We start from the raw sequence: 23,924 nt of genomic DNA, 5'->3' as shown, positions 1-23,924 counted from the left end.
ATAGAGAGCCATTGTTCGGCAGGGGGCCTGCCACTTGATTCTCTTTCAGCACTGACCCCTTTGCAAGGACTATGAGTTTTGTCCTGAATAACTGAGGTGTTTTACGACGTTTGTTTGCCTTAAAATTTTTCCTGGGGGAAAGAATGAATTAATTTCTATCATCTATCTATCTATCTATCATCTTTTAAAACATTTTCCTGAGCCAGTAAGCAGTGGTTTATCAGAATAATCAGAAGTCTTTTCAAAATTAGGTTTTTGGGGCTTCCCTGGTGGCACAGTGATTGATTGAGAGTCCGCCTGCCGATGCAGGGGACGCGGGCCCGTGCCCCGGTCCGGGAGGATCCCACATGCCGCGGAGCGGCTGGGCCCGTGAGCCGCGGCCGCTGAGCCTGCGCTCCGCAACGGGAGAGGCCACAACAGTGAGAGGCCTGTGTATCGCAAAAAAAAAAAAAAAAAAAAAAAAAAATTAGGGTTTTTGTTTGTATGTTTTTTTTAAGAGCAAGGGAAATGTATTACTGTTAATAACATGACAAGCATTGTCTGCCAGGTCCATTCTTCCTCTTTTTTTCAATTGGGTAGGAAACCCAATATAATAACAGTCAGTCAATATTTGACCATGTGGAATTACCAAATTAAAAGAGAATACTGTGAGTGTATTCATATTTTTTCTATATTGAGTAAACAATGTAACAAAGATACAACATAAATAAAAAAGTGATATGACCAGTGCTTGTTTTTCCTTGTGTGTTATGCAAGTTCATAACTTTCTAATTTAGCAAATCATTAATATTTATAGACCAGTTTCTAAAGCTGATATAAAAAACAGTAGCCAAGCACTGTTCTAAAGCGCTGTCTCAACCTTCACACAGTTCTGTGAGGGAGTAGCTACTAATAAAAAGTTAAAAAAAAAAAAAAAAAAAAAAAGGGTTAACTCATCCAGGGTTACATGGTAGAGCAGGGAGTCAAGCCAGACAGTTTACTTCTAGAGACCATAATCACCGATTACGGTGAAGGGCACCTCATGTTATCATGGCAACTTCAGTAATCACTGTCATTTAAGTAAGTCTCTTCTAGCTTGAGTACTAACTGTTCCGTCCAAGCAGCATAACTGTTTTCTCCCAGCCTCATAGGCTCTATTACCATATGCAATAACGCTGCCATCAGAAGCCTCTAGAGACCTGAAGGGACAGTTCTACAGAAACTCCCACATGTTCCTTGTGTGAAGCAATAGCAGACCCAGAGCAAGTCAGGTTTACTGAGCTACTACAAAGTTCACAATGTACAGTCATTTGTAACTTGAACAGATTGTGAAATAATCTCGTTAATCACCCAGCATTCTCAATACAGCAATCATTCTGCGGTAGTAACCATTACTGTGAGGAGATCTAAAAGTGTCAGTTAAAAAGCAGCAGTTCACATATTTCTGAAAAAGTCAGTCATTTTTTAGAAACTTTTAAGGAGTTCTCTACCATGAAAAGTGTGTGTTACAGCGTAAAGAAACCACAACGTCCATGAGTTAAGATAAAGCACTTCAAAGAAATCTCAGGTTAAATCCTGAAACTACCCCAGAATTCTCTGGAGTTAAGTACCCCTAATACTGCCTTAGGTTATTACAAACAGAATAAGTGAGGAATTGCATTATTTCTTTTCCAAGAACAGAAAGGATACCTCCTTGTTAGAAAGGAGCTGGTACCATCATAGCCCACACCTGGAGGTGCAGGCCGCCTGGTCCCAGCACCAGCTTAACGGCGAATAACAGCGGAGCTTTCTGAGGCACCACAATCTTGTAACAGGACACAACTACTCAGAGAATTTGGCAGGTCAGACCTTAGCTACAAGGTAAAAATTGCTAATGCAGTTACACTCCATTGCTGAATAAAAGAGAGGAAAAAATGTCATTGGTAGTGCTTTTAAAATATTTAATATTCTTTAAAATCCAAAATAATGTGATTCTTACAAGTTATGTGCCACATAAAGCAGGTGTTATTTCTTTGAGAAATGCAGGTGATACTGGAAAACAGCACTGAGGTATTTTTTATTTTTAAAACTGAATAAGGAAACAAAGTCTGAATCTAATTAATTTTACATTTATAAAAAAACTCAATGCTACTGCTTGGCTCTTTTGCTATAATTTTAGGTTCTGAATACAAGAGTATGGGAAAGAGCATTATAATAGTACATATAGCTTTTAAAAACTGTGCACATCATAACCTGGAAAGATGATTATACAGCAAGAGGCCTGAGTGGAGGTAGGCTAATAACACTTTACCTGTTCTCAAAGGACAGCTTTGAGAAACAAGTGTGACCAATTGTAACACCAAATTAAAATGGCAATATTTAAATAAGTAACAAAATGATCCGCATTTTATATAATATTGAATTTCCAAACATAGCTCATGAAAATCAGCAGAGAACCTATTATAGCACCGTTGGAACCGTTCATTATCCCATTGTGCTTCTGTGTAATTTAGGATTAGGGCTGAAGATATTCCTTGGAAAATGTCAGTCTTGTTTTTGTAAATCAATCTGGATTTCAATGAAATGTTTGCTTTAGGAAAAAAAAGGTATTCTTAGCCATTTATAGCTCCACCCTTTCAGAAGGAAGAATGACAGGCTATATCTAATTTTAATTTAAAACCAAGAACCAAGCAGTAAGGACACATCAATGTCAAGAGTAGTACACTAAGAACCACACAGAACGTTAGAAAGAATTTGGTGTGTGTTTTTACAATTACCAACTGATGTTAAATTAACAATTAAAAATGTACAGAGATAAAAGTTTTTTTTTTTTTTTTTTGCACTAACTGGTTTCAATACAGCACTGAATGTAACTCGTCTTTGGGCTTCAGTCTTTACATAGAATGAATGTGCAAGTGCCATACTGAGCACCTTCCCCAACTTACACCATGATAAAACAGATCTCAGAGTAATTCTAGGATGATCTAAATTACAGCTGTTCTGGCTGACATCTATAAAGGAAAAGGACATTTCCTGGCCAAATATCCTTTTCTTTTTGCTTGATGGTGATTGTCCGGTTACATGATACATCAATCTGAAGATAAATAACAGAGCTTTCCTAACATTTGAACTCTTTAGTATTGGTACAACCATTGCCAGCAGTGAATCTGTACCAGTATAGGCCAACTCAAAATACACATCATAAAACATCTGAATGTAGTTTTTAAAGCAATGTCACCGTTTGTTTCCTCAGAAACTAAAAAGCATACATTTAAAAACATCGTATCTCCAATTTAACCCTTAGAGTCAAGAAACATTTTTCATATCATTAAATCCAACTGGTGGTTGACCTCCTTTAATTACCATTCTCTAAGGGATCCCAAAAGCTAGAGCGTGCTCGGGACCTGGGCTGTGGGACTCAAGAACTACTCTGGGAGCCCTAAGGTGGGGAATTCTGTTCCAATACAGACCAGCAAGAAGTATCCTCAAATTTCTAGGCCTCAAATGTTCAAACACTGCTTTATTGGACAATGCTGTGTATGGAGGTTTGGTGTGGCTTTGTTTTTAAAGGACCAAGCAACATTACACTATATAAACACACCAAATATTTTTTGTAGAAGAGTTTGCAGTATTCCACCTATATTTAAGGACTTTAGATGGATTTTAATATGGATATGATAGTGACGGCCATTAGAAGGTGCTGACCGTTTTAATAACATTTTCCCAAACAGGCAGCGCGTGTTTTGGGTTCTGTCATACTGGCGTTTGGCTGTGTTGGGGAAGTTATCATATTAAATAAAAGTGCCCATAAAATAGAAAAGGCAGCAAGTGAAACTAGAAAAACGTTGGAGCTATATGAAGCGGATTTGAAAGGAGTTACCTTTACTGTTTCCTATCTAAGTTGAGAACAGCAGGGAAGCACAGGGGGCATCTGGACTGGGGCTCCACTGCTGTCCTGAAGTGGAACAGGTTCCAATCGCCATGAAGAGGCGTCGCGAGGGCTAAGGACTGCACCCCAGATAGGAAGAGCCAGTCCTCCACATAGAAGATTACAAGGCAAGGCAAAACAAAACAAACCACGATTAAATACGCTGTGAAATCACTCTGATGAGAAAACAGAACACAAAGATATTTAAAAATATAAATAAATACATTTAGCCACTTTTATTCAAGAAACCCAGAGAACTGCTTTCAAAGCAATTGCTTCTTTAAAAACCACTTTCTAAATTCTCCCATAAATACTATTTTGATTGTCACTTAATGCAGCACCTCAGTATTTGCTGGTGGTGGTGATGGACTTTCACTTAATACCTCTTCATAAACTATTTCACTAAAGAACGTTTCCCTAGGAAAACTCAGGCAGCTTACAAAATATTGTTAAATACTCAAAAACAGAACCTGCAAAGTATTATTTTATTTAACAAAAACAAGGAATGTAGTGTTAAATTATGACATGGGGGAAAAGTATGCAAAACAGTCACATGGAAAGAAAGTTTTAATTTTTAATATCCACGTTTGCTTAATTTCTTGTGAGCTGTTCAATACTGTTTCAAACATCCTGAATTAATAACTGTACCAACAAAATTCATCCCCAGTGTTTCCACAGGAGACATTAAAATATGACCAAACTACTATTTTTTTTCCTTTTCTTCAACCAAAGTAGTCTTTCTCAGTCCTTTCTGTGCAAAAATATTACAAGAGCAATTCAAATGGAAACACTGAAATGACATGCCAACATTTCAGAGCACATTTAAAACACCCAGAATAATTCTTGAAATTACTGTATTCTAAAATATGACTACCAATCACTTTTAGGTTAGTTCTATACATCTATTCACACTGATGCAATTCTCCTAGACCTCTGAAAATAAACAGGCTCATTGGTCTCTTTTGGTGTCCACACATTAGGCAAGATAGGTTTACAATAGTGTCTAAATGGAGCTAGGCATCCACAGTCTCTTGACTCCACCACATTCAAAACAAAAGTCAAAGTTCATTTGGCTACCATGAAATCACTCCCATAAACCTACTATGGTTCACTGGATCTAAACATTTCTCAGAAATGTGTCATTTAAAAATTTCACCTAAGTGATGATTCGGGGATCCTTTAGAAATGGTAATATCTAAGATAATAAACTTTATCAAAATGAGTAATTGCAATAAAGTGCTTGTTACCTTTCAAAATGATGCTTTTAGACTGTGGTGTGTTGTCTGCGAAGTGTGTGCTATTCCTATATAAAGGATCCCCAGGCATGAGAGTTGGGTCTTCTCACCTGTCTCAGAAAGCAGCAGCACTATCTCTTGGTAGGCTGACAATAGGCACGTTACCCATGCGGATGAGGCTAAGCTAGAGCTATGGCAAAAGGGGAAGTAAATTAGAAAAGGGGGGAGGCATGTGAAGGGTTCCTATTATATTCATAGTTATATACAAATATATTAAATATGCTATAAAAATAGTCAACTCTTTTCCTTTGCAATTACTTCAGAAGCTCCTTTTGGAAGAATGCTCACCCACCCCAAACAAAAGACTCTTTTCCTCCAATCACTATAAAATGGCAGGTGCCTTTGTGCTGTTTCTTTTCCTCTGTTTAAAAATTCCAATCAGCTTATTCCTGGCTAGACTCACTCAGCAATAATAATATCCAGTGTTTATACCTTCCAACGCTGACTCCCGAGGGACTAAGAACAGGGTCGCAGACATTGGAAAGGTTATAGACTTGAATGAGTTTTACACAAATGTTTGTCAACAAACTTTCAATTACCGGAGAAATATAGGAAAAGAAAAAAAGCAGAAATGAGCAATACCAGAGCAAAATGCTATTTGCAGTCCACTTTAAAAAAAAAAAATAGGCTACCTCAATGTCGTGGAGACATCTTAAAACACGTTGAGTAACTTCCAGTTTAAAATAATTTTCACCTGTCTGTGTAGAGCCGGCAAATAGAGTACTATTTTAAGGGGCCCCTTCCTAAGGCTTCTTGAACAAGGGCTCATCTCCCTTCAACAAGCAGTGCCCTTAACTAACTGCAAGCAGACCGCTTTAAGGCAATGACCAACAACCCAAGCACTTCTGAAGAATTACAACACGTTCACGAATCTACACTGAGAATTCTACAACAAACTGTTCAAAGTCACTGGCATCCTTTTATTACTAGTACATCCCTAAACCAGATTTACGTGACAAAGCAGAGCACAGGACTCAAATTACCCCCTCAACCTGGGACGGAGTTGGGAGACTGAACTGTAGTATTTACTCACACGCTACCCCCATCTTCCCTCATATTTGCTTTTCTCCCAATATTTTCACTCAAAAACTGAAGTGCTTTTGAGTGTCGTCTTGGTTCTGGTCTGACGCCACTCGTGGCGGCAACTTCATGAACGCTTACAGTCCTCACTGGTAGCTGTGAGAACCACAGTGACTCACCCGGTGCCACAGCAGTCCAAAGAAGATAACACCTAATGACTGCCACCCAGAATCAAGTGTTTTTTAAGAAAAACCGAGGACCTATGAGAGTAAAGCAGAGGGAAGATAAGATTTTTAAGTAGTTGAAAGGTGTTCCTATTTGGTATTTTTTCATGACTTAGATTTGGATTTTAATGAACAACTTTGGCTACAGAAGTGAAGAACAGGCCACTGCTGAATCTTCATCAGAACGCTCAAGTCTCAATTCACGGAGGAGGGGACAGGGACTGCTCTGCAGCCCCAAGTTCCAGGGAAGCAGGAGGAAAACCAAGTTAAAGGAGGAGCTGAGAGGCAGTCACTAGCTCTTCTGATCCAACACTTCATTCTGACAGCAAAAGAAAAGCTGCTCCTTTAAGTGTGGCAACCAATTCTAAGTAGGAAAAAAATGAGCTGTGAGGAACAGCAGGAATTATAAAGCAAAATCTTGTCTAATTTTCTTTCCCAAATATTTGTGAGGATGAAAAGATGCTTGAAGGGACTGGTGGAGGAGAATGTGCATAAACAGTCTACAGATTTACCTTGTGGCTTGTCTTACACTTTGCTTGTGTTAACCTAAGTACACAGTACTCACGGTTCACCATCTTTCTTTTTACATATGGGACTTAGAAAACAAACCTTAATATAATAGTTCATCATATCTTTTGTTTGCTAAATCTGTATCACTACATATTGCCAATAAATAAATGAGGCACAACTCAGATATATATGGAATGGCATGATAAGGTTAAGAAAGGCAATTTGAAAGGGGAAAAAAATACTGTTGCCATACTCTACGACGTCAGTGTTGTCCACGTGTACATATGCTCAAGTACACAGATATTCTGACATTTATTCTTGACATTCATGAGAAAGTCATGATCATTTAGCTAGAAGAGGAGCTCCTTGATATGTTAATTACTGATTGGCATCTAGTAACACTTCTTTTGTAGAAGGGTAGGTACCAAGTCTCTTTGGTTGTTTTCAACATCAATTTTCTAGTTTATGTGTGGCCAGGCATGGTTTTCTACAGAAAGACAAAGTATACCCCTTAAGGATGAGAGCAAAGCTGAGAACAGAAAAGTCTTAAGAACTGACTGAGAGTTCCCCTGACTCCTTTATCTAGCAATTCTGTACTAGATTATTTTCATTGCTGAAATCTTTTCTATTTAACAACCTCAATTCTGTTACACATTTTCTTTTAAGGTCAATTTTGATTTATTATAGCTTGCTGTCTTCCCTCTCCTCAGTAATAATTTTTGATATTCTAATAAGATATTTTCCCATTAATTTTCCTTTGTTCTGTAGTTATAAATTTAATTACTAGTACCATAAAATCTATAAAATGCTTTTTTTTTAATGTACGTAATTCTGGTTGGAACTTACTACCTTTAGAATGTATTAACAAATGAAATCTTAGTTCATGTTTATGAAGCATGTGAGCTACAATATTCTACTGCTGTAGTGAAGGCAAAGCCAATTCCTACCCCTTCTTTTTTTAAGATCACATTGAGCAAATATTTACTGGTTAATTACTAAATGACTACATAGCTTTAAGGAAAATGATGATTTAGCAAAACAACTTTGTGATCACATTAGTAACTCTGATGTATCATTAGGATGTCATCTTTTATTTCGAAATTATTTGTACCTCTAAACCAAGAGACTCAAAGCAGTCTTCATCAGAAACTTAATGGCACTGACACCCACATGCTGTTAAAAATGTACCAAGATTTCAAAACTGCTACTGAAACCAGACGATGAGTTCAAGATGGTGAGTTATCACCTGAATCAAAATCAAGGCACAATGGGTTGTTTTTTTTTGTTTTTTTTTTTTCCTCAAATAACCCTGAATCATTTCTGACTAAAAGAAGCATTGAAATTGTGGGGATAATAAAAAGGTTCCAACAAATCCTAAAAGTTAAAATTCCCACCAGTGAGAACGTTAAAAAGTGCCTAAAATATTTTGTGTGCAAATTCACTCCTATAACTGAAACATTCTTGAAATTACTTTCAGGCTTGTTAAAAACCATTTACACAACTATTTCCAACTATGAACTAGATCAAAATATGTGATCAAAACTCCCAACCATCTTAAAATAAAGCAGTGCAAATCCTATTTTCAAACATAATTGAAAAATAATGAAATGAGGGATATTTCTGAGTAACTTGAAAATCCTGTTTCAAATAATTTAACCTGAAAAAAAAAAAAAATCCATTCCCAGCAGCACATCATACCTCACTGAACAAACTGTGACATCACAGCCAAAGTATGAACATAAAAAGACTTGTGCCCCGGAAGCTGAAGAGGACACTACTGTATGGTAAACAAAAGAGAGAAGAGGATGTGTTAGTTTGCACATGGTGTCAGAATCTAAGGAAACTACTCATACCTAAATGAGATAATGCTTTCATGCAGCATACAAAATGTTTTGCTTTCTCTCCTTTTATCCAGACATATACATAATATTATTTTTACAGCGTCTGTACATAGAGAATTTAAACTCATACAACATTCTGAAATGAATTACTATTCCATCATTATCCGAAAAGGGAGAGGGGCTGGGGAAGGGGGCCTACTGAGTCTACTGGACTGTCTTCATGGCATCATTGTAAGCAAACCCCTGACATGGCAGTGGTGTATCCTCTGTAACACTTGAAAACAGGCACAGAACCACTCGAAGTTACTAACATTGTTAGCGCCTTTCTTAATCACTGGAGGTCACGTTTCATAGCTGAGTTTCTTAACATTTGGCAATATACTCTTTTTCCATCAAAAAATATCTGGGCAAGTAAAACACTGTCAGGATTGGCTACGGCCCTACGATCATCTCCTGCTGGCTGGTATTTAATGCACATCCGCAGCACGAGGCAGCATTTTCTCTGCTAACTCACTCCAGGAACTAGAACACTCAATACTGCATCTCATGAAACCACTGGAACTTTTCACGCTATCCTCAGATCATCCGAGCAACTCTTTTATGGGCCACCCCCTTCCTCCCTTGAGGGCAGAAAGGAAGCGTGTGTGCTACTGTGGTTGAACCTTGGAAGGATCAGTCAAACTGTCAGTCCTGGGCCGATTCAGTTGCTGCTGTTGCTGAGACTGGTGTTGCTGGTGATGTGACTGAGGGAAAGTGCTCTGCTGTAGTGGAAATGCAGCAGAGAGGATAAGCTGAGTTGAAGGGTTCCCGTGGAGCAATCTAGAAGTCTAAAAAAACAAATGGATTATGCAACACTGCTTTACCCGCACTATACTCTCTACATTAAGATTTACTCAACTTTTCCACTCTCCGCAGGAACAAAATCTCTACATAAGTTTTGCTTTCTCATTTAAAAATAATATTTTGGAAGACGCTAATGAGGATTTCCCTCTTCCTGAAAGTATTAACAGAATTTCATTTTTTAAAAAGGAAACTGAGCTAGAGGTTTTATGGTACAGAAAGCAATCTATGCCCTGAGGCAAACCACACATATTCTTTCACTTTATATGTCCTAAAGACCACATTTTAAACAGATGATACAATTTCAGCATCGCTAAGAGCATATGAAACATGAACATTCTGAGGTCAAACAGACAACACCTTCTGCACAGGCTTTTTGATTGGTGAGAGCAGCAGTTCAGTGGCCAAGAGCATGGGCCCTGAGGTGCACTGCCTGGGTTCAAACTCTGGCTGCCCCATTTTACCCGATGCGTAACTTGGTCAAGCTATTTACATCTCTGGGCCTCAGTTTCTTCATTTACAAAATAAGGAGAATCACAGTACCTCCCACAATGGGTTTCTGTGAAGATTAAATTTTAACATTATTATTATTGAAAAGTACCATAAAAATGAGGGCAGGCAAAGTCAGAGACTTATGTCCTATAGGTAGCAGTATGATGTAACAAAGAAAAAGCAAAACAAAAAGCGAGCGGGCAATCTGAAGTCTGAAGCCCTGGCTGTGAGTTTTGCTCTGCTATTTATTAGCTGTGTGGCCTTGGGCAAATGTCAAGTCCATGAACTTCAGTTTCTTTTGCCTAATTGCTCCTTCTAGAGATATAAAGGAAACTAGCCAAAAGAAAGTGGAAGTCTTTCCTCACTACTGACAATACATCTTGATGCAGGGTTCATAATTTTAAACTGGAACTGTGATGGGTGATTTCTGCAGATGTATGTGAAGGACACCTGCACACGCACACAAAAGGACAGATCTTTGAAACTTTAAGGCCATTAAGCTTTGCTAAGGACCTGGAGACATTTTCTTTTTCCCTCTGTTATTAGGAAAAGCTTTTGTAAGATAAAGAACTCAGGATATTTATAAGCCTTACAGGGTTACAACAGAGGTACACTTTGGAACTAGGTGTTATATAACCAGAAAAGACAAATTGTGTATTTCTATCTACATATGAGTGTATTTCTAAAGGGTATTGCCTATCTTATTTCTTTAGTGGTCCCACGTCTTTGGAATGTTTTTTTAGAAGTGGAAGAGAATGCTCATTCTTTTAAGAGCCCTCGTTCCGTGAGAGAAAACTGAGCTCTTAAGGCAAGTCTTCTCCCTTTCTAAGCTTTTGCTTAATTTTCATTGAATACATTTCCCCTAGAGAACAGTTTATAACTTATTATAAATTCTTGTCACTAATGCATTGGTAACAATAGCTAACCCAGTCACTAATGGCTGCACTGTAGGCTTAAGGTCTAAGGGGTTGTATGATTCTCAGAGATATTTAGGCAACTAGCCTCTTTTAGTTGAGCACATCACCAAGTTCAGAATTATATTTGTACCAGAACACCAATGGCGATAAATTAACACTGTATTTATGTCTGAGCATACAGTATAACACTGAATCTTCTAATCATACCATATGCTGTATAACTTTAAAACTGATGATATGTACCTGGCATACATGGAATGGTATCCAGCACAAATCTAGGCTTAGCCTACATTCAAAATCGCTGGCCTTTTAGACCAGTAAGGAAAAAGCTGGACTTCCAGATGTCGTAGTCTGCTACTGTGTACCCCCAATGAGGGTACTGAGGTCCAGAAATTTGTCCTGCTGACTTCTTTGCTGAGGATCCCGATCTAGGTGACTTTGTTCTGCACCCTTTAGATAAGTAGATTCTGTCTGATATACCCACATGAGATCTGTGTCTGCATTCTGGTTAATCTGAGTGTCTATTAATACATTTATCAAGACAGTGGTCATAAAATAAAGCTAGTTATGTGCCTTATACCATACTCAGTGATTTGCATGCTTCTTTTACCCATGAGATATTAACTACTAGATAGTAAGTACTAGATATTAACTACTACCATGATATAATAACTACTAGTTATTAACTACTAACTACCATGAGATATTAACTACTAGCACCTCCATATTACAGATGAGGAAACTGAATTTTAGCAAGTTGAGTAACCTCCAAAGTTCACACGGTATGTGGTACAGCAGTGACTCCATCTCAGCGCAGGCTATGCCTCCACAGTATATCTCCTCTGATGTTAATATATTACCAAAAAGTCACTATACAATTTAATCCAATAAAATAATTTAAGATAATGCCTAATTTAAAAAAAAGAATCCCTTTCAACACCTCTGCCCTGTAGAGAGTACAGCTTGATGGGCCACTAGGAAAACAAGAGAACAGAGAAAGGTGCCTTTGCTTGAATTCCAGAAACTCTAGCCAGAGAGAGCTCTATGTAAAGTACCTTGATATGGGCAAGAAGCGGCCACTTACTCTATCCAGCAGTTCAGACAGTGGGGTATCTCCACGGCAAGGTTAAAGGTTTTCCAAAGACAGAACAAGAGAAGAAAAAATAGCCAACTGGGATAAGCGTTCTGTCTTTACATAAATTTAAGTCGTACAATGAGCCTTTATGGACTTCTCAGATCATTTTAAAAATGCTCCTTTAATCCCTAATTTCACTCCATAAAAGTAAACAGGTCTGGGACAGCTTCCCCACGGGGAGAATTACCTGTAGAAACTGCTGCGGCGGTTGAGCCAGCTGCGCCTGCGGTGGCTGCTGCACCGCAGGGAGTTGCTGCTCCTGGGAACTCTGCTGCTGCTGCTGCGGGACCGGCAGTGTCTGTGACTGCGCTGGTTGTGGAGCAAAGGTAGGGTAGGCAGTCACCACCTGACCCATGAGCATAGCGCTGGGCACCACGACCGCCCCGCAGGCTACAGGAGCAGTTACTAACTTGGTCACAAGCTGCTGACCTTGAGAAAATCTGTTAGGAGGAAAGAACGGGAAAGGGAGTCAGAAGTACAAGGTATACATTATGAAAGGGGGTGGGCTGAACATTTCTCTAAGATAATACCCATAATATTGCCAATGAACTGATAGGGTATAACTCTAAGATAATCCCCTTTTAATACTGCCATACTAAAAGCTGTACGTTCCAATTTTGTTTCATGTTTTTAAAGATTCCCTTTGGGATATCAGTGAAACAAAAATGTGTAGAGCAAAATGAAGTGAACCCAAACAAAAATACAAAACTTTTTTTCGATATCCACATGCAAAAGAATGAAATTTGACCTTTACGTCATATATAAAAATTAACTCAAAACTGATTAAAGACCTAAACATAAATGTTGAAACCATGAAACTCTTGGAACAAAACATCGGGGGAAAGTTTCATGACACTGGATCGGGCAATGATTTCTTGGATATGACACTAAAAGCACAGACAACAAAAGAAAAAAATAGATAAACTGTACAACAAAATTAAAAATGTTTATGTTTCAAAGGACACTATGAACACAGTGAAAGGGCACTCCACAGAGTGGGAGAAAATATTTGCAAATCATACATCTAATAAGGGGTTAATAACTAGAAAATATAAAGCAATCCTACAACGTAGCAACACACACACACTCTGATTAAAAAATGGCCAAGAGTCTTGAATAGATTATTTCTTCAAAGACGATATACAAATGGTCAATAAGCACTGAAAAGAGGTTCAACATCACTAATCATTAGGGAAATGCCCATCAAAACCACTAGGAGATACCACTTCATATCCATTAGGATGGCTACTATCAAACAAAGTGTTGACAAGGGTGTGGAGAAATTGGAACCTTTGTGCACTGTTGGTGGGAATGTAAAGTGGTTCATCCACTATGGAAAAGAGTACGGTGTTTTTTCAAATATATTAAAAATGTAACTACCATATGATCCAGCAATTCTAATTCTGGACATATACTCAAAAGAACTGAAAACAGGGACTCAAATAAATACTTGTACACCCATGTTCATAGCACCTATTCAAAACAGTCAAAAGATGGATACAACCCAAGTGTTCATCAGTAGATGAATGGATCAAGAAAATGTGATACATACATTACAATGGAATATTATTTAGCCTTAAAAAGGAAGGAAATGCTGACACATATTATAACATGGATGAACCTGGAGGACATCATGCCAAGTGAAATGAGCCAGTTAGAAAAGACATATATTATGTGATTCCATTTATATGCGGTATCTAGAGTAGTCAAAGTCACAGACTTATGTGCTTAGAAAGTAGAATGGTGGTTCCCAGGAGCTAGGGGGACGAGAAGTGAGGAGTTACCGTCTGATGGACACAGATTTTCAGTTTGGGAAGAAGAAAACATTCTGGCGATTAAAGGTAGTGATTGTCACAATGGCGCGCATGCACTCACGTCAGTGAACGGTACGTGTGAAAATGGTTAACACAGTAAGTATTATGTTATGTATATTCTACCACAATAAAAAAAAAGTTTAACCTGTTAAAAATATCAACTTTTTTCTTTTTATAAAATTACTAGGTACTTGGGAGGTAGGTATATGTGACACATGATTTCGCTAATGAAAATAAAACTTTAATCAAAATAAAGCAGTCATAAGGGAATTTTTAAAAAACTCTCTAGGTTTACAGGTGTTTACATGGCAAGCTGTATCTTATAAACATAATTCAAAACTAAATGACATCCTAACAGTACATAAAAATACACTCAATTTATAAATTTATCAAGGAGCAGAGTACCCACCGTGTTACAATTCACTAATATTCCCTCCCACCCACCTTCCTTCTTCCACAGTCTTTAACAAAAGGACAACAACAAAAAACGATGCCTCTTCAGGGAACAATATTCTTTCTATCTGCCTTTTCTGTGAGATGAAGTTAGTTTCCAACACTCGTCATCACGGTGAGGAAACTGAGACATGACTCTACCGTCGATTTAGCATGACACAGCTGCAATTACAAACTGTTCAAAGCACATAACTACGATTAAACTTAGCACATATACATACTTTATATGCTCCACAAGACAAAATAAATCTATTCTGAATCCATTCCAAATCTCAAAAATAAAATACTGAATATTATATACTTCAGGACCAAATGCATTATTTAGTGCAAAAACATACATAGTAAAAAATTTACCTATAAAGCACGCACAAAGAAACAAATAACATTACCAAGTGGCTTAATCATAGAAATGCTAAGCACTAATTTCTCTGTAATCTAAAAAGTAATTCGTATCTGAATTGTCCAACTGCCCACTGGTAAACTATGAGACTACCTCATCCCTCTCTGGCACTAAAAGAGTCTGCAATCTACTTTGGCTTAACTTCTGTGGCTTTGTATACACTCCTACCTTTGCCTAGAACACCCTCCTGGACTCCCTGCCACATGCATATCCAAAGCCAAGCTCTTTAAGACTCAGGTCAAGTATCTCCTCCCTGAATCTTTCCCTAACCACACTCCTCTCTTCACCTGCTTGCCTCAACCCATAACACTGCTCACTTCCTCCTTTCTAAAGACCTAGTAAGGATTTACCACATCAAACAATACTGATTATTTACCTTTCTATGGCTTTGACTAGTCTGATCTTTGTCCTGGGATAAAGAATGCGCCATACTCATACAAGTAGGCACTCAAACGTCTGCTGAAGTATGTTTTTCCCCCTTCAAAAAACAGTTGTCTACAAATAATTGCTAAATTGTGTCCTCCCAAATGCATGTCAACATTCTACGTTAATGGATTTTCCCTCGGGCTTTAAAACTAGTTCTCTATATTTCTGTGGAGCATATTCATAATACTTCCTTTCAGAAGTCAAAGCTGAAAGCTGGACTTTTTTAACTTGAAGGAACTGAATTCCAAAGAGAAGAAATGAGTTTCTCTCTGCTCTTACTGCTTCTGCAATCCTGCAGCTTCTTTACTCTCTGGAAATTATTAACAGGACTTTAATAAAATCTATTACACAGTCTAATACAACAGCAAGGTTTTATTATAAAAGCAGCAGCCTACTTATATTGTACTAAAATTAGTAAAAAAATAAAATGTATTTAAAATATCATTAAGACTAGAAATCCTATAGTTGTTGAAAGACTCCTTCCTAATATTCGAAAAGGGTATTTCTTCATAATATTTGTTTCTAAGTCAGCTATTTGGATGACTAAAATAAGTCACAGATGGCGGTTTTTCTAGAAGTGCCCACAGAACTTTAGCATAGTATATGTTAAAGCACGTGAGCTTTGAAATCAGACACCCAGGCTTGAATTCAGATACCCTTCTTCACTCCCTAACAGCTATAGACCCTTGACCAAATTATTAAAAACTCACTTTATTCTTACCTGGGAAATAAAAGACCCTAACACCTATTTTCTTTTAAAAATAAAAATTAAATGAGATAATATATTTTGAGCATGTAGTACAGTACTTAACACAAATCAAGAAAGGTGAGCTACTCTTACTCCATAACACATATAAACTATGGTAGCAAACACCCTAACCACTGTTACTACACTGACAACTCACCAGCATCTGTACTGAAATGATAAAAGTTTTATAGTGATATAGACAAACCCTATTATAAAACTTGTGTAACAGTGTGCTGTAGAATTTGGATTCTACAATATTTGTTAGCACATTTCTGAACAAAACAAAACTTGTTGTTACTCTTTTATTATAAAGTCTGTAAACAATGGATACATTCTGTGTTTTTATTTCAAATTCAAGAGTTAGCAACAAATTAAAATCACGTTTTTAAAGATCAAAGTGTTGTTGCTGTTGTTGTTGTTTTTTTGTGGTACGCGGGCCTCTCACTGTTGTGGCCTCTCCCGTTGTGGAGCACAGGATCCGGACGCACAGGCTCAGCGGCCATGGCTCACGGGCCCAGCCATTCCGCGGCATGTGGGATCTTCCCGGACCGGGGCACGAACCCGTGTCCCCTGCATCGGCAGGCGGACTCTCAACCACTGCGCCACCAGGGAAGCCGCAAAGTATTGCTTTTTAATCAAACAATTTACATCTTTGAAATGACTAACGAAATATGACCACTACCTTATCTGTCTGTCCTGAGTGAATGTAGTTACTGCAGCACTCTGGGAACTGTTCTGTGGCATACTAGATGGAATCTGGACCATGCTTCCGGCCGTCGGCTGAGAAATCACCATAGTGTTATACAGTGGGGCTGTAAGAGTGCTCTGTGTCTGACTGGGAGGAGATGTTTGCTGACTGTGCCCACTCAGTACATTCTGTTGATTCTGCTAGGAAAGAGAAGATTTTACAGATAGATTATCTGAAAAAAATTTATTCAGGAAGTATGATTCTACTACTCATCATTCTAACAATAGCTGACATGACAGAAAAAGAAGTGGCAGAACATATTACTCTGGGAGAAGTCAAGGAATAACTTGTAGTCATTGAGAATGAATTAGCCTTCAGTATCTTGCTGGAAGGTAAGCTATGACTTTTGAAAAGGAGCATGATCTTAACAGGGATGATATGAAATATACATGAAGAATTTCTTCAAACACCCAAAGTAGGTGACTGACATTACACATTTTTATATATTTCATTTGAAGTCTTGAGATTTATAATCACAGATGCACACCAATTACCAAAATTTCCTAGAATGTTGATTAAGCCATCACTGCCCTAACAATACAGTCTTCACCTATGGTAACATATGTCCTCGTCAGACACTTGCAAGTCAAAGTCTTTTTTTTGTTAACACACAGAACTAGTCCGTATGTTCATTTTAAGCAAACTGCACAATTTTTAAATGTCAAAATACTGAAAGCATTCAATGTTCAACAATTAAGAACAATTTTGCTCAAAATATTTTAATTATCACTCTCAATACTATAGTTTCTATTACTAGTAAAGTTTTAAATATGGTAATGTTCAAGATGAAGCTTTATTTTTGTTTTAGCAACACCATACATTTCAATCACTGAACACTCCACAGACCACTGTACTCGATAACGTTACCTGACTCGATGTACTTTGTAAAGTCTGCTGTTGTATCATGTGCTGAGTTGTGCCAATGTGTCCAGCATTCATTCCACTTTGAATTTGGTTAGTCTGAACAACCTGGCTAGGCATATTTATAGGTGCAAGCTGCTGGATATTAGATGAATTTCCAGAAGAAAGTTGAACAGAACCAAAATTCAATCCAGGGGTTGACTGTTGTAAAAACATCTTTAAAAATAAAGATTACATTGAAATGATCTTTTTAAGTTAAAAAGAATGAGAGCATTAAAAAAAAACAGCTAAAAATTAAGTTTAAAACGCAAGTAACAAGAAGACTAAGTCATTCTGAATGAACACTGAGCAAAAAATAATTGCTGAGTAAAACATGATACTCATTTTCATTCTTTCAGTCACCCTAACCCTATCATGTTTCTAATTGTCAGAAAAAAAAGCGTTATAAATTTCAAAACCTCCACTTGTTTGACATTTTTACACGTTGGGGATTATTTCATCAGCTAGCGTTACCCTAACTCAGAGCTACTCAAAGGTCTGTGGACTGGCAGCTCTGCATCACTCATCATTTATAATTCACAGCATTAGACAGAAGTAGCCTTCACTTAAAGTTTCCTTTGACCAAAGTCCTCGTCTCCTTGGATAGACATAACTTTAGAGTGGCCTTGTTGGTTGACCAAATGAGACTAATTTGAATCACACCTACTAGTATGTTTTTTAAAAAATGATTGATGATTGATTCATAAATTCTGTACCTACGTGTACCTAAAAGTTTATGTAAAGTATTTTGATGTTATGGGTTTAAAGCTTACTAAACATTAGCCTGCTAAAAGATGACTCTAATCTGGAGAAACAAGGATGCTGATGGAAACACTCTTAGGAATGAATCATCTTTAGAGACTGTTAATACAATCCTATTGAGTAAATAACCAATGAGTATTTATTGAACTAAACTGAGGAAATGTATCTTTTGCATGTCACTTTTAATTAAGAAAAGTCAATTTCCTTAAGAAGCCAAAATGCAAATAGCATGCTTTGCTTGAATTCAAATGTAATAACTTACCTGAAGCCCTTGACCATGGACCATTTGAAGCTGCTCTTGAATTTTTCTTAGTTCTTCTTGTTGCCGATGAATGTTTGCCTCTATCATCCGAGTCCGTTGCTCCAACTGGTCTTTCAGATGCTGCATGGCTCCTAACTGAGCTGAGAACTGAAACTTAAGTATTGTGGACGGAAAAAGTGCAACATAGTTTACAATCACTTCTCGTAACTGTAAAATGTGAAACACAAGCAGTACATCATGAGCTAAGAATGTTACGCCAGTTATTAATGTATCGCCTCTCAACTCCTAATTCACCTATCTTTGCTCGGCTTTGTGATACTGGAGCTGGACCCTACAAATGTATCTCCGTAGTCAGCAGGCACAGGCAGTCCTGTCAGTGACGATGCTGGAGGGATACTGCAAAGTGAGGTGCCTATCTTTCTGGTTCTGGTGCTTTTGCTTCTTGTTTTTATGCCAATGGGTAGCATCCTAGTGCGTGCCATCAGCGCTCCAGCAGGTGGCTTTCCAGCAAGTCTCACTGGCATCCTAGTGGGCAGCTCCCCAGCAAATGTTACTGGTACCCCAGCAAGTGGCTTCTTGCTCTCCAGCCCTAGTCTGTGGCACCTCCGTGAATGTGTGTACCATCCAGTGGCTACAAACACACCTGCCTAATGGGATCTGAGTCTCAGCCTGGCCTGGAAGAGCAGGAGTTCAGGAGGGTCGAGGGCGTCTTCCAAGTTGCTCCCCCTTGGCTACTCTCCCTTTCGCTTACATTTAGTGGCTGGTCTCTACAGCTGTTTTCCCCGTATTCTTTTGAATTCTCTTAACTGCTTTCAGTAGTTAATCTCTGTTACCCGTAATTTGTTATACTACCCCTGTTCAAATTTCTGGTCTAGCTTCTGACTAGATCTTGACTGATTACAAGATGAATTAATAACACTGGCTTTAGAAGACCTAGGTTCCTATTGCGGCACTACCACTTGCTAGAACAAGTCACTGAACTTCATTTCTACTCTTTAACACCTGAAAAAGTAGCCTGCACCTAGAGTTGTTCACATCAAACTGTCATCCCTAGAATGTCCTCTTTGTGCATTAGAAAGTTATAAAAGTTACAAAAAATCTGACATTAGAAAGTTGTAAAAGTCTGACAGATAACCAACCATGAAATTGTTCTCAGACAAGTACAAAACCTAGGCTTTTAAAGACTAAGCGATTATAAATGAATGCATGCATACATGAATGAAAGCACAGATATTCTACCTACAGAGTAAATAAGGTTTTCAATCTTACTTATTTCTCTGTTTCACCTGAGTTACAGGCAGCTTCTATTTACTACTGCTTGAAACTTAGTCACATTTGTTGATTCACCACTTAAGCTCGTTTACTTAATTCCAGGAATATTCTGCACAGGATACAGTGTAAGAGCAGAAAGAATTTCACTGTATTGGAAATCTGTCTTAATCTTAAAATAGTCTCCTACAATTCATGTAAAAGTGAGAAATGCCCCCCAAAAGCTTTTTTACTCTATCTTCAAAAGTTTGTACTGAGAACACTGAATATTACTTTTCAAAGTATACGACTCTGACTTCTGAAGTTGACAATACCAGATCAAATCATACATTAGATTACACTAGGCGTGAGAAAACATTACAAGTTTAATACCCTATGCCTTAATTTTTCATTATTTGAAATTTTATATTTATGTCATACAAATATATTTTATCCTAACTAAAGTTATTTATACCTTTAGGTAAACATTACATTGTCACCACTTAAAGGATTTCTATTAAATACAAATACGAAAATAAAAATAAACACAGAAAGCAGGAATAACGGGAAATAAAATCACAGAACTAAGAGGCAGAGTGCTTGGCTTCATCACTGAATGAAATACGAGATTCGAATACTTATTAACATTTTTGACATAGTCGATACTATTTATTTCATGAAAATATTCCTTTACAATGTTAAGAAATGCTTATTCAGTATCTTGAGATTAATGAACTAATAATATTGAAAATATGTCAAATATTTACATAAAAAATTCTGTTACCCTTCAGAATAAAAAGCTTTTGAGGACTCAGTGCTGATAAAAACTACTGCAACTCCAGATACTATTTAATAATACAGTGCTGTTATAAATACCTTACACAATTATATGTTGCTAAAAGTCAAGATTATGACATTTAGGTAATTTATAGCACTGCCAATATATTTGTACAAGTGTCATAATATATAATAGCTATAGTTATATATATATATACATAATTTAAATAACCACGTATGATAAGGGTATTTTCAGAAAAACATTGTTTTTACCTATTGCTAACTATCATTATTTGAAATTAAGATACTGTTAAGATATCTTTAACACCAAACAGAAACTTCTGGATTATTTTTAGCACAACTCAGTAGTATTTTTAACGTGTCTGAGGCACTGAATGAGTGCAGTCATAAATTACAAGTTGCGAAGTTATAATCAAAAGTGTCACTTTTGCAATACCTCTCCTTTGTCTTGCTAGTTTTTATATTTAAGCCTCCTCTGGGACTCAGTCCAAGTAACAATTCTTCCAGGAAGTTCTGTTTCACTTCCTCAGGCTGCATTAAGGGTCCATCTAATGTGCTCACATATCAAGACTTCGGACCCTGAGCATAGACTATAGTACATTGTATTGTAGTTAACTGTCCTTCCCTCTAGATGTAATAAAGTCTCTTAGTACAGATATATTTACTGCCAGCACCTGCAATATCTGATAATACAAGGAACTCAATAAATGTCCTGTATATAAACAAATGGATGAATATATGAATAAAATGACTCAATTCTTCCACTATCCATAAGAAGAACAAAATGAACAGCTACATTTCATCTTTAATATCTTTCTGCCTATACTGTTTCTCAATAGGGATTAAACAGGATAGTTTTTTGTTGTGCAAAACTGTCACACACCCTAAAAGACAATTAGCACCCCTGGTCCTTGCTGACTAAAGGGCCAGTGGTACCCCAATATCATTGACAATCAAAAAATCCCCAGATATTCTAAATGCCCACAGCTGAGATTTACTGCCCTGTAAGTATGTACTTTTAAAAATCTCTAGTAGCTTAAAAACAATTTATAATTTTAAAATACTTAACTGAAACAAACAGAAATACCTGGGACATGCCTTGTGGAACTGGTAAATTTGCAGCTTGAGACATCACTGGCTGTGTTAATGACTGACCAACAGACTGGGAATTTATGGACTAGAAGCAAAATAGAAAATAACACTGGGGTGACAATCACTCCCATAAATGAGTACTTCCACCAGAAATATCACCAAGGCATCTTTATAACTGAATTACAATTAGCCTCATACTTTTTTAGCTGAGTATAGGCATGTCTTCCCCCTCTAAACTGGAAATGCCTATTCCCTATTTATCTTTTTGTCTTTCAAGGCACCTGCCACATTACCTTGCGTGGGCTCCCAATAAAAGCTGGCTGGACTTTACTGAAAGTGATTGGTATTTGAAATTAGATATAAAACGGCTCTGAATTATCAGTCTTCCATAATTGAAAAAAAAAAAAATCTAACCGTTTACCTGAAAAATAATCAAAAGGACTGGTATGTTTGACAACTACTTCACAGAAAAATAAAGATCTTGAGTAAGTGTTATGTATCAACAACTATTTTGAATTTCATAGAAAGGGATAATGAATAAATGAATTTCTGAAGATTTAGATGATGTTTTTTTCCCCTTTAATAAATCTTTATTCAGAAGAATACTACCTGTAGAGTTTACCTGACTACTAAATGATGACCTCCTTTGTGCCATCTTTTCATGAGCTGGTAAATGCTGTCTGGGAGGAGTGCTAGTATCCGTTGGGATCTTTGTAGGTGTAGCTAAGGTTGGTCAACAAAAACAGAATAGCATTAGTACTTTATAAAATATAATTTTCAAAGATCAATCTCAAAACGCATTTCAGCAAATAAAAGTGGTTTTTGAGTTATTTTTCTAAACTATTCAATAAAAGCGAAGTCTATGACAACAAGATGATTCATTTTAATCACTTTTTTAAGGACAAAGAAAATATCTGAAATAGGAAAACTCCAAATATAAAAATGGTTACTACTCCTATAACTCAATAGTAAAAAAAAAACTAATAACTCAATTAAAAAATGGCCTAAGGACTTGCACAGATATTTATCCAAAAAAGACATAGAGATGACCAGCCGATATATGAAATAATATTCAACGTCACTAATCAGGGAAATGCAAATCAAAACCACAATGAGATATCATCTCTACCTGTCAGGATGGCTATTATCAAAAATATCACACTGTAAATCAACTATACTTCAATTAAAAAAAAAACCAGCTTATAAACTGTTCAAAAAAAATCTGAAGACGTGTTGGTAAGAACATGCAGAAACTGGAACCCTTGCACACCGTTGGTGGGGATGGGAAATGTCGCAGACACCGTAGGAACAGTATGGATGCTCCTCAAACAAATTAAAATTAGAACTACCATATATGATCTAAAAATCCCACTTCTGGGTATTTATGCAAAAGAATTGAGATCAGCATCTCAAAGAGATACTAGCATTCCAACGTTCACTGCAGCACTATTCATAATAGCCAAGGTATGGAAACAATCTAAATGTCTATTGACAGATGAATGGATTAACAAAATGTGGTGTATACATACAGTGAAATACTACTATTCAACCTGGAAAAGGAAAGACATTCTGCAATTTGGGACTTGGATGAACCTTGAGGCCATTATGCTAAGTGAAATAAGCCAGTGACAGAAAAAGACAAGTACTGCATGACTCCATTATATGAGGTATCTGAAATAGTCAAATTCATTGAATCAAAGAGCACAATGGTGACTGCCAAGGGCCAGGAGGCAGGGAATGGGGAATTATTAATTAACGGGCATAAAGTTTCAGATAAGCACAATGAATAAGCTCTAGATCTGCAGTACAACGTCATACCTATAGTCAACAATAATGTACTGTACACTTAAAAATTTAAGAGGGTAGATCTCATTTTAGGTGTTCTTACCACAGTAAAATAATTTGCTTTTTAAAAGGAAGAAATAGCTATAATAGGGAAAAAATTTTTTTCTATGATCTCAGAAATTTCTATATTTAACCTCTTTTGATGTTCTACCCACAATGTTGAGTAGTTCAGACAACCCCCTTTTTCATTATATATAGTTTTAATACTCTGAGAAACAAAGGTGCTAGACTCTTTTTAAAAAATTAAAAAGGATATTAATTTAATGAC

The 23,924-nt window shown here is 37.1% G+C and overlaps 1 protein-coding gene across 11 annotated transcripts in view; it reads right to left on the bottom strand.

Moving 5' to 3' along the window:
• Positions 1-4,354: 4,354 nt before the first annotated feature.
• The window catches only part of CLOCK (clock circadian regulator), a 144,313-nt gene continuing 124,743 nt past the window's right edge, over positions 4,355-23,924 (bottom strand). For 10 of the 11 annotated variants that reach the window (XM_029235758.1, XM_029235761.1, XM_029235757.1 and 7 more), the window contains 7 exons: positions 22,434-22,534; positions 21,807-21,896; positions 18,674-18,826; positions 17,617-17,826; positions 16,684-16,889; positions 12,348-12,600; positions 4,355-9,603 (listed from right to left, as the gene is read on the bottom strand). In XM_029235758.1, coding sequence (XP_029091591.1) covers positions 9,424-9,603; positions 12,348-12,600; positions 16,684-16,889; positions 17,617-17,826; positions 18,674-18,826; positions 21,807-21,896; positions 22,434-22,534 — 1,193 coding nt within the window. In that variant the 3' untranslated portion in view covers positions 4,355-9,423. The remainder of the gene's footprint in view (positions 9,604-12,347; positions 12,601-16,683; positions 16,890-17,616; positions 17,827-18,673; positions 18,827-21,806; positions 21,897-22,433; positions 22,535-23,924) is intronic. The other variant, XM_029235762.1, reaches the window with a different exon arrangement.

This window comes from Monodon monoceros, unplaced genomic scaffold, assembly GCF_005190385.1.
Source record: "Monodon monoceros isolate NGI ecotype Baffin Bay Population unplaced genomic scaffold, NGI_Narwhal_1 Super_Scaffold_20, whole genome shotgun sequence".
NCBI classification, from domain to species: Eukaryota; Metazoa; Chordata; class Mammalia; order Artiodactyla; family Monodontidae; genus Monodon; species Monodon monoceros.
This window is presented reverse-complemented; position numbering and strand designations above follow the sequence as displayed.